This window comes from Miscanthus floridulus, chromosome 2, assembly GCF_019320115.1.
Source record: "Miscanthus floridulus cultivar M001 chromosome 2, ASM1932011v1, whole genome shotgun sequence".
Classification (NCBI taxonomy): Eukaryota; Viridiplantae; Streptophyta; class Magnoliopsida; order Poales; family Poaceae; genus Miscanthus; species Miscanthus floridulus.
The window spans coordinates 57,380,869-57,396,932 of record NC_089581.1 but is presented as its reverse complement, the minus strand read 5'-3'; the positions used below and the strand labels follow the sequence as shown (position 1 = coordinate 57,396,932).

The following is a 16,064-nucleotide window of genomic DNA, read 5'->3' as shown; positions in this document are numbered from 1 at the left end:
TGACACTTCGCCTGTGCACCAACACCGACGTGACACGCAACCACACAAAATGAAACACTATAACGTGATGCATTTCCTAATTTATATTTCATAAATGGCAGTTAGTTTTTTTTTCTAAAAAAACAATGTGGCTGTCAACATCAGACCACAGAAACTAGACCCATGAGCCCATGAGCATCTCCAGAGCATAATCCTTTTTTTAGGCCACAAAGATGCTAGAGGATATCTTGAGTTCTTAACCGAGCCCTATACATTCTTTCAGAGATAGCCAGACAAAATCCTCCGAAAGCAATAGAAAAATGAAGCCGTCAACAACCAGCACATGAATTCATGATCTGTCGGTGGCATAAGCCAAACAACCAATATCCAACAGAAAATTGAAATCAGTACAACTACCTCAAGTTTCCCAGCGCACAGGAAAGCGCTGATCCCATGTTCCATTTCATATTGCCTATTGTCTCCAACCAGGAGGATATCAAGCTGGTGATATTTCGCTATAATGGCACAGGTGAGTAAGACATAAGTGTACAAAATACATGCGATGTTACAGTTTTATTTAAGCTGAGCTACGCTATGCTCTGAAGAAGCAAAACGAGAGCATTATGTTGAATGAGGCCGGGAGAAAAACACGAGCACATGGAAAAGGATACTCCAGAATGTTATGCAGCCTTCACATTTGGCTCCTCGTCCCCATTATCCTCAGCAGGCTCACCATCCCTCTGCCTCCCAAAGCCGAAATATTCCTCTTCTGAATAGTGCTCCTCCGCACTTCTTCCAAAGATGAATGGTCTTCTACCCATTGTTGTAAAAGGCATTAGCCCAAATGCACGCGCCGTTTTGATCTCTCTTGCAATCTTACGCTGAGCTTTTGCACTTATACGGGTCTGTGAAGAAAATGAGTAGGTAAAAACCATGGCAAACATGTGTATTGATACTGAATTACAAGTGCAAAAGTAAGGTAAAAGCTAAATGTGGGATATGCGTATGTGAATATATGATGGTATGTGCGGCTCTTCTTTTTCAATTACATGAATCGTGTTTAGAATCAAGTCACTGAAAAGATCAACATCCAGCAAGATGATCCTGGCACAACAGTGCCATCAGGATGTCTTTCCAAAAGGATAAAAGCATACCAGGATGGGGTAATGCATTGAGGAGTGAGGACAACTGCTCCCAATATGCATGATAAGCAACTATCTAACACAAAAGGATCTGACAGCTCAACTAAAAAGCAAGAATATCTTCCCAAAAAGTTCGTCATCATATACAATAATTAGCTGAGTACTTGAGGAGTAGTGATTACCTGGCTTCTCTTGATGATAATTCCAGCTTCTGTAAGGAAGTGGGAGAGGAATCTAACGTTCTGCAAGGAGCAGTTCCAAATATGTTTAAAAAATGAAACTGGAAAGTACTTGTAGCCAAACCATAGGAATTCATCAATCAGATCAAAGATATAATCTTGGGAGAAATGTTACATGTCTCTTCATTGCAAAGAGGCAACTAACAGTAAATATTCATTGACACAGTTTTATACACAACTGACTTTCTTTGCAGGTAGACCCGATCAATCAAAATATATGCATTTCATACACTTTGGAATTTGGAACATGAAACACATGGCTCGTATTCAAATATGTGCTTTGATACTTGTCACAGTGAAGTATTTGCAACCAAAACCATCCCAATATGTATATAAGCTTCTTGTGTGCACTAGTAATTAAACTAGTATCATAGTGATTAACATGTATTTCACTGCAAAGAACTATCTTATATTTGCTAAAATCAAATAAGACAAGTAGCAAAATCAGAAGAAAATGCCAGAGTAAGATAAATTTACTGCTAATAGTGATTGTTAGTCATGTTCTACAGATACATATGTGGGAAAACTCATATTAACACAACAAACAAATAACGGATTTTCAGGTGGCAATACATTGCATGTTAACACTATAAAGGGTATGACTTCCTCTATTTGAAACAGGAAAGAGGAAGCATTTTGAGATCAGCATAGACTCCTTGTGTTCCTGAACTTTGTGTTACCTAGCAGTCCTAGAATTTACAAAGCGGTAGAGGACATGATACATTTCAGTAAAAAATAGAAACTATAGGCAATTTCCTTGTGTTGTCAGGAAGAAATACTCACCCTAAAATCAGCCTTCCTCAAAACCTCCGCTGTAGTTGTTTCAAACTGTGGTCTAGGAGGATTCTTTGCGGCTGCAGGTCTTCTAATGTCAAGGTCCTACATGTATTACAATTGAATGAAATAGGGCATTAGAATAGCAATCACACAAGGGCAGGTCACTGAATAAACTAATAATTGAAGAAAGAAAGTTGTAAACTACACATGGTATTATAAAGAGGAGTTCCGCATATCAGAAATGAAATTCTCATTTTGTTAACAACCATCAGCTAGTAAAGTACACGATTTTATTGTGATTTCAGGATAGCACAGACATTTCTAACCCACACACTTACTCAGTAGTTCCTGAACACTTACACAGGATAACAAAAACATCAAGGTCGCAAAAGATATTAGATGAATCCAATAATTATGGCTACACATTGACAAACAAAGCTCCTGCTTACCCGAACAGAATAAGTCGATCCTCGCCTATACGTCACATCAGGCCTGAACTCAAAATCATCCTCTTCCCACTCATCATCGTCGTCATCGTTGTCATCCATTTGGGAGTTGCGTGCCGCATTATCCAGCATCTCACTTATGCTATCATTCGAAGAATCAAAGAAACCCATGGACCCAGAGCTGCTCTTGTCGCCAAACACACCTAAACCACCCATGGCTGACCCAGAGCTGCTCCTGTCACTGAACCCAGGGAAACCACCCATGGATGACCCAGAGCTCCTCCTATCACCAAACCCAGCGAAACCACCCATCCCAGAGCCCATGCCGTATCTCCTACTGGCGTTCTCAGCCCTGTCAAGCTTCTCATAGAGAGACCCTTCCTCTGTGTCCTTGCTCCCAAACAGCCGTTCATCGAATTCCTCCAAGGTCTCGCCATCCCCTGCACAGCAACAGTTAAACAAGATAAGCATATCAACATCATCCTGGCCGAGACCATTCTAGCGTCAATTCTTCATTCTTAAAACATGACAACACAAGTGTAAGGAAATGATGGTTTTTGTCAAGAGAAAACTATGGATTCGCGTCAGAACTAGATCTCCAAGGCCATTCGATTCAGTTTACTGTGACAGCCGACTTTGGGGGAAAGGTACGCCGTACGCGAGTGTTAGAATCACGACCACCACACCGCACGAGGACGCGTGCGGCCAGGGAGACGCGGGGATCGGAGGGTGTGTGTGGGTGCTCAGTGCTCACCAGACTGGAACGAACGACGAAAGGCGCCGGCAGCTGTGGGCGGCAAGTGGGGGGGAATGGAGTGGCGGAGCGAGGTACGCCGCGGGAGAGACCGCCTCAGCGCCGAGCTCGCCATTGCACTCGGTGGTGGATCGTCGGCGCCGCCGCAACCCCAACACCAGCAGGAGAGGGGAAGGAGCGGGTGATTAGGATTTAGGAGCCGGGGTAGGGGTTTCCTCCTTTTTGCGATTCGGACCCCGTCGGTGAACCTTATTGTTAGATGTTAATATATTACATATCACTCCTTGTTGTACAGTGCTAATTTAGAGTACTTTTGGTAGGTATATCTAGAATTCTAGGGCCATTTAGTTTTTTTCTGATAAAGTCCGGATGTTAATGTTAATTAATTCAGATGTTTGTAGCACTCTGATTTTTCAAATTTTACAAAATATAAATAAGTTTGTTTTACTTTTTCATTAGGAAGCTCGTGGCGCGCGCGTGTCACAGGTGGCCTCGCCTCGCTCTCATGGACGGGCCCCGGTTTTCTGAAAATGAACACTGACGCCGCTTTCTGTGCTCAAACGGGTAATGGCGCAACAACTTGTGTTGTTCGAGATCATCGGGGGAACTTTGTAGCAGTGGCACAGGGCCACAGGCGCAATTGTATAATAATCTCCTGGACGCTACTTTGGGAGGCATTGGTCTCTTCGCTTCGCTGAAAAGTTATAACTGAAAGTACTATTCATTTTGCTCATTCGCTAAAATAGTATGACTTAGGGCCTTTGGCTTGCAGAGATGCAGTGAGCTTGGCAGTTCAACTTCAACTTGGGCACGTGGCCTTGCAGAGATGCAGTGAGTACACATGGAAACGGATTGCCTAGAACTCATTCAGTTACGGGAGAAACGGGAGATGCAAAGGTCCATCTTTGCTCCAATCTTTTCAGAGATAGATGATTTGAAGCTTGCCTTTTCGGAGTTTGTTTTTGTTTACGCTAGTAGATCAAGGTCGCTCATATGTTAGCCAAACAAGTCACGAGCTCATACCGCGATTTGATCCTGTATGAAGCTTCGGCTATTATGATATAAAAATGAATATATTATAATATAAAATAAACTCAAGCAAATATATTTTGAGAGTCACTTTTGTGAAGCAAACGTTTTTAAGTGCCAAATATGCGAAGCCATTTGTTATTAGGAAAAAGTCCATTTTTGGCCCTCCAATTATGGCTGCACTTTTGTTCTAGCCCTCTAGCTCAAAAACCAGATACGCGCAGTCCCTTAACTCTCAAAACCAGTTAAAATTAGCCCTCGCGCCCATTCGACCATCGGTTTCCGCACAATAAACCCGCCACGACCCCACCTGTCAGGCCTTTCCCTCTCACCGCCAGGTTGGGACCACCTGTCATCCCCCTCCCTCTCTTCGCGGGCCCCCTGTCATGCCTTTCCCCAACCTAGCAGCGAAATAGAGGCAGGGGAGGGAGATGGACGGTGATTTTTCGCCGTCGGCGAGGAATCCGGCGAAACCGAGGGCACCGGCATGCTCCTCGCGACGAGCCGCACCTAAAGGTGTCTAGGGTTTAACCCCTACCGAGCTCTAACTAGGGCGACGGTGTGCATGGCGGACAACGACGAGGGCCCGACGACGCTCCAGCGAAATCCGACCATGGCGGGCGCGGCTAAGCTCAGTACGAGCTTCTAGGGTTCGCGGGGAAGACGAGGGAAGGAAGAGAAGGGAGTGAGAGAGCTCCGGTGATAGCCGGCCACGCGAAGCTCGAAGTCCGGCGAGCCCCGGTCATGGCGGGCGACGGTGGAAGTGGCCAATAGGCCCTCACCTAGGCTCGATCGATGCTACGAGTGGGTGGAGATGGTGGCGCGAAGCAAGGCAGAGCTACTGGCGTGCTGGCTTAGGCAATGGCACGGCTGCGGTGGCGCACGAGCTCGGCAGAGCTCCTCGGCGTCGCTGCAGCTCGATTTCTCCGCGACGAGCGCGAACGCGGGCAGGGCAAGGCAATGCGGGTGAGAGAGAGGACACGGGCGCGACGCGACGGTCATGCTGCTCCTCCCGGCCTGCTCCGGGCTCCCTCCGGCCGAGAAGAGGCTAGCCTCGGGGACGCTGAGGCCAAGCATAGCTCGTCGGCTCTCAACACGAGTGTCGCGCGAGCCGTGCTGCTCACGGGCAGGCAGCCACCGACATTGACAACCGACCATTTGCCCGCGCCGCGCGCGCACCACGATGTCCTGTCAACGCCCAGAGCCACGTCGCCTTCACGTGCGCCGCGTCCGCGCCGCGTCAACACTGCGTTGACACCGCGTGGCCGCCGTCCATCTCGAGCATGCAATGGAGATGCCGATGGAGTCGGAGTCGCTACCGAGCTCTTCTACGCCGAGGCCGCCGCTGTCCGTCCGCTCGTCGGAGCCCCGTGCCTCCACTGCCTGTAAGGTCGAGATGGCGACTAGAGGGGGGATGAATAGTCGTTTCTAAAATTAATCGTGTCGGCTTACCGAAATAAATGCGGAATTAAAACTATTGGTCTAGCCAAGACTGCACCCCACTATCTATATTCTCTAGCACCTTGCGAATATCCTAATTAAGCAATTAAGGTGTCGGACTAGCTAAAACTCACCTAATTAATTCTAGGAGCAAGGTCACACAAACCTATGCCACTAGTACTTTAAGCAATGAGGGAGCTCCTACACATGTTAGTAAGCAAAAGCACAAAGCCAACTAAGTACTTAGGGTTTCATTAATTCACCAAAATCAAACTAGAGCTTTCAATACTCCGCCGGTGGAGTTCCGAACCCTTCTCACCTCTGTTACATCGCCGAGTTGATCCACATCAACTCTAACTTCATCTCCTTTATAAATGTGCCAACACCACCAAGTGTACACCATCATGTGTATGTGTGTTAGCATTTTCACAATCATTTTCAAAGGATTAGCCACTCAATTTGCCACGCCACTCAATCCTATCGACGATGCAAAGTTAGATGACTCGAGTGGCACTAGATGACCGATATGCAAACAAGTTTTCCCCTCTTGATAATATTGCCATCTATCCTAAATCCGGTCATAAACTTCTCTACACATCTATGATCGGTGAAATAAAATACCCTAGGTTATATCTTTGTCTTGCGCATTCTATTCCATCTCCTCTAATGTTGATGCAACACATGCACCAACATGATAAACAATGATATGATCCACTTCATATCATCACGTGATCATATTGGTTCATCGATCTTGATTTCACTTGCTTTTCACCGTTGCCTTCGTCCATCGGCGTCAAGTCTTGCTTAAGCTTCACCGCCACGTGGTCTATTGCTCTAAAGCCTCCAACTTGCCCTTCACGCTTGCAACCGGTCCATCAAGCCAAGTTATGTTTTGATCTTCTCCACCTTGATCATATGACTCAATGTCTTGTCTCATTTGCAATGAGCTCCTTTTATCATCACATGTGTGAGCTTTGCAACATCTCTAAGCCATTTTCACCTTCATGACATATGTTGCTCACACACATGTATCTGTGGACTAATCACCTGTGTATCTCACATAAATACCATTAGTCCACCTAGATTATCACTCAATTACCAAAACCACATAAGGATCTTTCACCGCCTCCTTGCTCCCTCTTCTTCCTCATCCTCTCCTCTCCTCTGCTCTGCCCTGCCATAAAAGCCGGCCATGGCTGCCGAGCTCGCCAACCTCGCCCCATCCTCCGCCCTGCTTCCTGCTTCCTCATCCCCCTCTATTCTCTGCTCTGCTCCCCGCGCCATGGACGGGCACAGTCAAGGCCGCCACGCCTTTGCCTCCGATGAGCCGAACCATGCTGCTCCCCTGCTTCCCCCTTCTTCCTCCGCTCCGCATCTCTGCTCTGCTATCCCTTTCTCCCTTAGCTCTGCCCTGCCCTTTTCTCCCCTGCTGCTGTGTGCGGACAACAGGGAAGGACGGAAGATGCCATCCGCCGCGCCCTCGCCTGTTTCCCTGCTCCGCTCTCGCTCTCTCACACGCTAAGCGCCGCCGTGAAGAAAGGGAGGGAGATGACAGGTGGTCCCAATCTGGCGGTGAGAGGGAAAGGCCTGACAGGCGGGGTCGTGGCAGGTTTACGGTGTGGAAACCGCGGTCAAATGGGCGCGATGATTAATTTTAACTAGTTTTGAGAGTTAAGGAACTATACGTGTCTGATTTTCGAGCTAGGGAGCTAGAATAAAACTGCAGCCTCGTTGAGCCAACTTTTTCCTCGTTATTACAGATGTCTTCCGGTACAAAAGACGAGTACCAAAGATGACGAGGGACTAAATCCAGACCCTCGTCTGCTATGGCGGTGGTGGCGGCGCCGCCGCCGCCGATACTCGAGCTGGACCCGTCGCACGATCGAGCCGGCCGCGTTATCGAGGACATCGTGCGGCTAGAGCGGAGGATCTTCCCGAAGCACGAGTCGCTGGCGCGGTCCCTGCACGACGAGCTCAAGCGGCGGAACTCCGGCCTGATCTACACGACGTCCGGCGCCGACGGCGAGGAGGTCATCGGGTATGCTATGTACACCTGCAACACCTCCCTCTGCGCCACCATCACCAAGCTCGCCGGTGAGACATATGTTGGGATCCCGTCTCTCCCTGGGATAAGGTTATGCTGAATGACTGAATCGTGTGCCCAAAACTGTAAACTTTTGGTTGCAGTGAAGGAGAATTGCAGGCGGCAGGGCCACGGCGAGGCGTTACTGGCGGCCGCAGTGGAGCGGTGCCGGCGGAGGAAGATCCAGCGGCTCTCCCTCCACGTCGACCCGACGAGGACGGCGGCTGTGGCGCTGTACCGGAAGGCCGGGTTCCAGGTCGACACTACCGTCGAGGGCTACTACGCACCGCACAGGGACGCCTACCGGATGTACTTGGATCTGTAGAATGGTTGAGGACGAGAACCAGTGCTTGATCGGCCAGTACTCCATTAGCGTGGAGCCACTAATGCTTCTCAAAATTGATAAATTCTCTTGACGCACACTGCTTCTGTGAGAGTTTTTGTCGATGATTCCAAACTGTAGCAAGGATCATGTTAATTCCCGCAGGATTCTGAAACTACTGCCATATAACCATATTAAATGAGCATTTGGTTTCAACAATTACAACTGTGGATATCGCCCAGGCTGTATGACAAGATAACTCAGAGATGCTGTCATATCAGTTTCTCCTCCAAGGTCAAGATAACTCAGCAAGAAATTCGTGGATAATTTTGACCTTCTTTGTAACTATATAAGAGATGTTTACTGAATAGTAGCTGGCTAGTCTCACTGACACACATAGAAAAGCGAAAGCCCAATTTGATTCAACATTCAAGTACCCCTTAGGCAAAGCTGATTTACAATACAAGAGAGCAAACCAACAGTGTAAATGGGCACCTGTTGATATGCGACCATTATAAGTAATCAAATGGATGTTTGTTTGAGAAATAGAGTGATCAACTTATCTTCTGACTTCTAACTTTTTGCTTGATTTGTAGAATATAATAGGTAAATCCATCAGACTCTCATCCCTTACAAGCAAATACTCCCTCCATCCCAAATTGTAAGTCATTCCAAGAATCTTGGAGAGTCAAAGCTTCTCAAGTTTGACCAAAATTATAAAAAAAATTACAAAGATTTATGACATCAAATAGGTATGCTATAAAAATATAATTAACAAAGAATCTATTGGTACTTAGTTGGTATCATAAATGTTATTATCTTATTATATAAACTTGGTCAAACTTGAGATGCTTTGACTCTCCAAGATTCTTGGAATGACTTACAATTTGGGATAGGGGAAGTATATAATTAGTGTATGAGAATAGTCACTATACCAAAATCATAAAATAAACTCATATGCACTACCTCTTTGTTGCTCAGCTAGTGCCCAACTGGCCGATATGGCCTCAGTGATGGCAATTGGCAAAACTGAAAACTCACCAATTCCCCCTAGTGGCTGGCCCAACGGAAGGCCGATGCGTTGGACGGTTGGAGTCTTGGAGAACACCCAGCGTTAATTAGTTTGTAGTTAGTCTTGATGAATCAGGTTCCATCAGAGGGTTAAATAATTATATATTCCCATACCTTTCTCAGGTGAAAACATGTCATCCAAATATGCTAGTACTGAGAAACGTATTGTTTCAGTTTCAATTCCAACTCTGTACGTATTTCACAAGTTTTTACATATTCAAAATGGTAAAATTTTGTTCACAAGCTGAACTGCTAAGCTGCTACATCTCATCCTGCTTCCTAAATAGTCATACAGCTGGGCTCTTGCTCAGAAAGGGCCAACACTTGATCACCCGCCTGTTCGTTTGGCGTGTTTGGCTTATAAGCCATGACTGAAAGTACTGTTGGCTGATTTGGTGTGAGAGAAAAATATTGTTCGTTGGCCGAAAACAAGCCAAACAAGCCCAAACGAACAGGGCGCACATAGGTCTATGATGTTTAAATCAAGGTCACTAACTTCTGTTCCCACGGATATTACTGCAGCCTCCTTTGTAACATGAAGTGTACTGTTCACCTGTTACTAAAATTGGATGGCAGCCAGTTGGCCCTGTTCGGCTTACCTCATATTCGGCTTATTCGGCTTCTTTTTTCAGCGGGAACAGTGTTTTTCTCTCACAACAATTCGGCCGGAGCAGTGTTTTTTAGCCAAAATTCTGCCAGCCGAACTATCTTAGTGTTCATTGGCCGATTAACATGTATTTCACTGCAAAGAACTATCTTAGTGTTCGTCCATGACTGTTTGCTTCTCTTTGCTTCATCCTTGACTGTTACTGCAGTAGGTATTAGAACTATGTCAGTCTGATGTTTGTTTTACTGCTTGATTGTATTGATTGATTAGTCATCCACTGAATACTTCAGCTGCTGAGTGGTCCTTAGATTCTGAGTGGTGTCAGTGGTACATCACTGCATATACATTGACAAGTTTACAGAATTCTGGGTGGTGTCAGTACAAAGATAGGCATGAGTACTTCTGTTCATGCTTTACACGTTTCTTGCAGTTTAGATTTTGAAATAAGATTTTCTTGCAGTTTTGCAGGTTACAAGGATAAAATTGTTTTGGAGGAAACTAGTACTTCTGCAAGATGCAGCTGGCAGTCTTACAATAACATTGTTACTGAGAAATTATAACTTATGTCACTCAGAGAAGGACAATACACATTTGCATGAGATTATTTCTTATTTTCTTGAATTAAGTCAATTTGTACGGACAGATGCAACAGATGGATGGAGGAACATGGATCCGGCTACATGTTATTTATTTTTTTATTTCTCATTTTCTTAAATTAAATCAACATATCAGTGCTGGTGTCCGTGCTCGTGACTTGGTTGATCAGGGCCTTGTACTCATAACTCATTGCATTTACTGTCTATGTGCTTGCTCGTGAGAGCCCTCGGATTGCATTCTAGGATCCGGGCCCGAGGATTCAAAAAGGGTTGGGGTTGGATTAGGATGGTGCTACGTGTAGGATTGGATTGGATTGAGCTGAAACAAATCAATAGGTGTTAGGATTGGACTGGGTGCAGTGCTTAATCACCTTAGAATTGGAGTGGGGTTGGGGCCGGATCTCGATCCAATGTCAGGCCGCCTCAACGGAGCAGGAGGCTTTGGCTAAGGAAGAAGAAATACCATCCACCGTTGGCTCTTGTTGCACTAGTTAAAGAAAATCAGAGTACTGGATGACTACAGTCTACAGATACAGTTGGTGGTGGTACCCATTACCCAGTGGCCATATTCAAACTCTTATCCACCTCTCTTTTTTTTAAGGACTCTTATCCACCTCATTTAGATAGGGTATAGATATATTTTTTCCTATCAATTAGAAATGAATAGGGTAGAATAGAATACCGGAGTGGATTATCCATGGGTGAATCTTTAGCTCAATTCACACATATTACTAGAAATACGTAGATCTAGATAACGTAAAGTCCATTTTAGATTCAAGTTTCTAATGTGGGACTCACTGAAGTCCATTTTAGCTTCAAGTTTCTAATGTGGTACTCACTATTGCTCTGACTACACTAATCTGCACAACGTATCGACTTCCATATTGAATCATCTCTACAACACATTTAGTTAATTTCGCTATGATATGAACACGAGATTTTTAATCCTAAGTCCTAACTTCTGATATGATCCCATATACATCTAGCCACTCTAATCTGCACGAATTAGTCACATGTTATAAAAGTCATCTCTAACTAATTCCAATCAATTTTGCTAAAATTCTAATGTGTGAATACGAAGTTTTTAGGCCCCAGCTTTTGAGGTGCCTACATGTAAATCTAGCCACACTACTTTGCATAAAGTAGGTTACTGCCATACTAAGTCACCTCGAATAAATTTTAGTCAATTTTACATAAATCTAGCCACACCATGTATGTAGAGTAGCACACCTAGCGCAAAGTAGTAATAGAAACTAATAGAGTAATAGTTTAGCTCAAAGCAAAGCTCTTCTGTTAGGCTAATCATTATCCAATGTGTATATATGGATAAGATTGGAGAGGGTGAGAAATACATAATAATAAATTGATGATATGGACAGCGTGGAAAAGACGACAAGTACGAGTATGTCCATAGTCCATACCCTCTGTGGCAGGTAGTCCAAAACTGATCAAGATTTTCATCTCATCACTGCTTAGATGCTCAATCAAAAAGAAACAAGAGCGGGGCGCAGACGACAAAACGTACCTCGCTCCCTTTTCCAACACGACGACTCGGGCAGCTTGCCTACCAGATGTCTATTAGCTTAAATTGCTTAGGTAGATGCTTTATTATGTGTTAATAAGTCAGTTCTAAGTTTGACTCGTACAATTTCTCCTGCAAGGACAGGCTTAATAACAAAAGAGTATAAGGAGCTCGAGTCGAGTAGTTTAGCTTGTTGGACATTTTTGGATAATTCTGATCCTTTTATACCTTATTACTAATAGATCCTTGTTAATCAAGTATAAAGTACTAGCCAAGTACTACTAGGCTAGATTTATTACTTAAACTAGTTACCAATTAGCATCCTAACTTTGCAGCAGAAACCTTCCAATGCCCAGAACTATGCGTTGCTTAAACACTAATGGAAACATGAGATAGACACAAACAGCCCTGCCTCCATTTGGGGCAAGCACAGAGTTCTCTATTAACTGAGCCAAGTCAGATATGTACAGAGTGGCTGCATATGATCAAGGATGCATGCAGGCACTAAATAAGTTTCTAAAGCACCAACGGAAGGCTTGCGGTTCCAAATCAGTTCAGGCACTTCCAAAAGCTTGAGTAAAGCATGAAAATGGAAGAACATGGGGGCATGGGGCATAAGATTAACTGGAACTGGGCACTGAGAACTGGCTGGAGGTCTTCAGAGAGGAGGCGTCGCAGTCATTTTATGTGGGAATCATAAACACTGAAGATGACGTCTGGGACAATCAGAGGCAGCTTGCTTATGTACATGAACAGCCGTCTGAGGTTCTCGCTTGACACTGTCTCCATGTCAACCACATCTTGGTCCTCGACGTAGATCCACAAGTCACCAGGACAGGTCTTCTTCAGGTTGTCACGGCAGAATGGGCAGGACTGCGATCTTGAACTCCTATAAAAAGGCAATGTTATTGTCAAACTATGGTATCTGGAACATAAACAACACTCAATCTCTCCATCAAAAAAACAACACTCAATCTTAATGGTGATATATAATACAATGAACACTGAAACAGCACATTCAGAGATTCAATCCAAGTTATGCTGATTGAAAAAGTTACATTGGCCAAAAGAATACAGACAAACCACAAATATCATAGGAACACCTAATACACAGGAACAATAAATCTCAAACACCCACCATCAGAGTTTGCTAACATATAAAGCTACTATGATCAGCGGGACCACAAGTAGTTTAATGAGCTAAATTGTTAGCTGAAGTGAACAAATGAGTACTGTCTTCATAGCCTAGAACCAATGGGCTGTAAACAGAGAGCACAGTAAAAATAAAAATAAATACTTGATAGGGCACCACACTCAGGTTCCTCTTTGCACTAAGGAATGGCAGAACATAGTTAAAAAAATCAGGTGGCGAATCACCACAATAAGCCTACCTACTGTAGTTCACATGAATATCACAATGCCACCTTCCAATGATCACTTCATTTTCAGACTCAAGTAGACAATGGGAAAGCATATAAATGAATACAGATCTGTTTCACAGAGCACTATGTTCTGCTGAGCTACCGGCCATTCATACCAAAAGGTTTCATTAGAAGAAGTATAAGCCCATATACATGGAGGGGTTCCATCTTGTTTACAAGCATATAAGTTGGTGGAAAGAACAAGGAAGATAAGTTTAAGCTTATCTATAGCCATTGTTCTCAGCAGTTCATGTTTAGCAGGATCTACCTTAACATGATACAGATAGGTGGAGGAATGATATAGATGAATCATCTAGCTAGAAGGCTTGTAATCGATAATGATAACAAGAGCCCATCCAAGATGTTTGCACTTGCATAGCAGTAAAAGTAGGGCAATTGAAATTTGAGAATATAACACTCAATGCAGTCACAGAAAACACGGGGGTAGAAACTGGATTGCGCGCATACCAGTCCTGGTAACATCTGAGGCACATAGCATGGGTGCAGTTAGGCAGCACAACTTTGCTGTTCATCTCCATGCAAATCCCACATTCCTCTTCCCTCTCAACATCAATATCAGATAAGGAGCCCCGTTCGTCCTCATCTTTCTTTCTGTACCTCTCCATGCACACGGCCTTCTGCTTCTTGTCCTCCACATCAGTGATCCCCCTTTGCAGTTGCAGCAAAGAAGGAAATATCACAGCTGCTCATGCCAAACATATAACAACTCTGATCAGCAATGCAGCACAAAAGATAACATGGTTAGGCAAAGATGTAAGAACATCACACACTCTTACCATAGAATTCTTTGATACTGGCTTTCCTCTCATGAGTCGACATGGTTGTCGTGCCATCCACATAAACCTGAACAATGAGCTACAAATTCAGGAGGGCACATCGATAATGTGAGCACTGAACCAACAAACCTGCAGCAGAGCATGCCACAGACCTTGTATATGAGGATTCTCAGCAGACCAAGCGCCCCGGCGAGGCTGCAGTCTGTCCACTGCACCAGGAAGAGGAATATATGAGCTGCGGGACTGTACGACAGCCGCATCTGCAGGCACGCACCATCATAGTCCCGGGGAAACTCGGAGGCCCTGCTCATCCAGATAAACAACTAGCATCACTTGGCAGATCACATGCACTCCGAGATGAGGCAAGCCTCACCTAAAGACCACACTAGTGCACTCATCTCGTCCCCTTTTTCCTCTTATAAAAGCAGAAACGGATATATAATTTAGAACGCTGAAACACATGGGAAGCAGAATTTTTTTTTTACGGAGTAACTTCCTAAACACATGCGATTCCCTCCTGATCTACTGCTGCTTCGCCGCTCGTGCGCGCACGGATAGCGCAATCAACAACAGGCACCGGACCAACCACCACGACGGATCCCAACGGAGGGGGCGCGAACCGGACGCTCGATTGATCAACCCATCACCCTCCCTGGCCGCCGCATTGCGCAACCCCGGCAGCAGGCCGAGGCCCCGCCGAAACCCCCAAGCACCCGCTCGATCACAGAGGCCAAACAGAGAAACGAGGAGGACACGGGCCCGTACTAGTGAACTGGAGCAGAATCGACAGGGGATGTGAGGCGGCGCCGGAATCAGGGCGGGCAGAGAAGAGGGAGGCGGGCAAGAGCTGGGCTTACAGGGTGTTCGCGTGCTGGATGTCAGCTTCGAGCACCTTGATGGAGTCACTGTACGCCTTCCGCATCCTCCACAGCCGCCGCGGCCGCCCTTCTCATCCAAGTGCCGCGCGGTCACGGCAAACCACCCTCCCTCCTCGCCGCGACGAAGTAATCTCCCGAACCTGGCCGACCGCCGAGCGCCGGAGCCGGGGGCTTGCGATTGCGATGGGAAGGAAGGTGAGGAGAGGGGTCTCGGGTCTCGGGCGCCGCGCGGTAGGGGTGGGGTGGGGTGGGTGGCGTGGGGGCAGCGGTGGTGTGGTGGGCTTTGAGGGGAGGAGACGATGAGGGCGCAGGGCAGGGCCGAACGCGAGCGTGCGCGTGCGTGCCGGGCGCGCAGGCAGACAGGGGGGAGCAGAGCGCACCGCGTGTGCCGCGGCGGCCGGCGGGCGTGGCCGCGTTCGGGATGCGTGAGATCCCCGTGGGTCTGGGCGCCTGCCCCTGCTGCTCCTGCCCGTCTGCCGGCCCAACTCTCGTTTTAGAGACTTTTTCATGTGTGCCCTTATAAAAGATCGTAATCCCCTTTGTGCTCCTGGAAAAATTCAGCGGTCTTCAGCGCCACTACTTCAACTTTTTCGGGTCCTCCATGCCACTTCCGTCAGTTCAGGCTCTAACGCCGTCAAACTACAGGTGTGAAAAGACGAAAATGCCCTTAAGTTCAAATATGTTATTAATTTTTTTTGAGCATTTTAACGACTTCAAATGAAAAAACTCAAAACTAGAAAGTTGTAGATCTCGTCGAGATCTATAATTTTCATATAAAAATTATTTTCATTTAATTCCGCAAAAAAAATATGATTTGATATGATTAATATATCTTAGAAAAATCATCATAGTTTTTTTGCGAAATTAAATGAAAATAATTTTTATATGAAAATTATAGATCTCGATGAGATCTACAACTTTCTAGTTTTGAGTTTTTTCATTTGAAGTCGTTAAGATGCTC

General features: G+C 45.7%; 3 protein-coding genes across 3 annotated transcripts; 1 reads left to right on the top strand and 2 right to left on the bottom strand.

Moving 5' to 3' along the window:
* Positions 1 to 400: 400 nt before the first annotated feature.
* LOC136524492 (uncharacterized) lies at positions 401 to 3,590 on the bottom strand. Its single transcript, XM_066517847.1, has 5 exons — positions 3,338 to 3,590; positions 2,587 to 3,023; positions 2,144 to 2,239; positions 1,304 to 1,363; positions 401 to 884 (listed from the first exon to the last, which is right to left on the bottom strand). The coding sequence occupies exons 1-5, from the start codon at positions 3,450 to 3,452 to the stop codon at positions 660 to 662; spliced, it is 933 nt and encodes a 310-aa protein (XP_066373944.1). The 5' UTR covers positions 3,453 to 3,590; the 3' UTR covers positions 401 to 659.
* A 3,972-nt stretch (positions 3,591 to 7,562) lies between these two features.
* On the top strand, positions 7,563 to 8,757 carry LOC136538899 (uncharacterized). Its single transcript, XM_066530829.1, has 2 exons — positions 7,563 to 7,900; positions 7,994 to 8,757. Exons 1-2 carry the CDS (start codon positions 7,633 to 7,635, stop codon positions 8,212 to 8,214), a joined length of 489 nt encoding a protein of 162 aa, XP_066386926.1. The 5' UTR covers positions 7,563 to 7,632; the 3' UTR covers positions 8,215 to 8,757.
* A 3,643-nt stretch (positions 8,758 to 12,400) lies between these two features.
* Positions 12,401 to 15,574, bottom strand: LOC136538898 (E3 ubiquitin-protein ligase AIRP2-like). The gene is made up of 5 exons (XM_066530828.1): positions 15,083 to 15,574; positions 14,378 to 14,528; positions 14,226 to 14,292; positions 13,897 to 14,131; positions 12,401 to 12,896 (listed from the first exon to the last, which is right to left on the bottom strand). The coding sequence occupies exons 1-5, from the start codon at positions 15,145 to 15,147 to the stop codon at positions 12,686 to 12,688; spliced, it is 729 nt and encodes a 242-aa protein (XP_066386925.1). The 5' UTR covers positions 15,148 to 15,574; the 3' UTR covers positions 12,401 to 12,685.
* Positions 15,575 to 16,064: the final 490 nt, after the last annotated feature.

Coding starts and splice junctions, on each gene's coding strand:
- LOC136524492 (XM_066517847.1), bottom strand. CDS start 3,452: ATGGCGAGCTCGGCGCTGAGGCGGTCTCTCCCGCGGCGTACCTCGCTC. Junction 2,240..2,586: donor GATCGACTTATTCTGTTCGG/GTAAGCAGGAGC, acceptor TAATACATGTAG/GACCTTGACATTAGAAGACC. Junction 1,364..2,143: donor TGAGGAAGGCTGATTTTAGG/GTGAGTATTTCT, acceptor TGCTCCTTGCAG/AACGTTAGATTCCTCTCCCA.
- LOC136538899 (XM_066530829.1), top strand. CDS start 7,633: ATGGCGGTGGTGGCGGCGCCGCCGCCGCCGATACTCGAGCTGGACCCG. Junction 7,901..7,993: donor CACCATCACCAAGCTCGCCG/GTGAGACATATG, acceptor TTTTGGTTGCAG/TGAAGGAGAATTGCAGGCGG.
- LOC136538898 (XM_066530828.1), bottom strand. CDS start 15,147: ATGCGGAAGGCGTACAGTGACTCCATCAAGGTGCTCGAAGCTGACATC. Junction 14,529..15,082: donor ATCCAGCACGCGAACACCCT/GTAAGCCCAGCT, acceptor CTGGATGAGCAG/GGCCTCCGAGTTTCCCCGGG. Junction 12,897..13,896: donor CTCAGATGTTACCAGGACTG/GTATGCGCGCAA, acceptor GCCTTTTTATAG/GAGTTCAAGATCGCAGTCCT.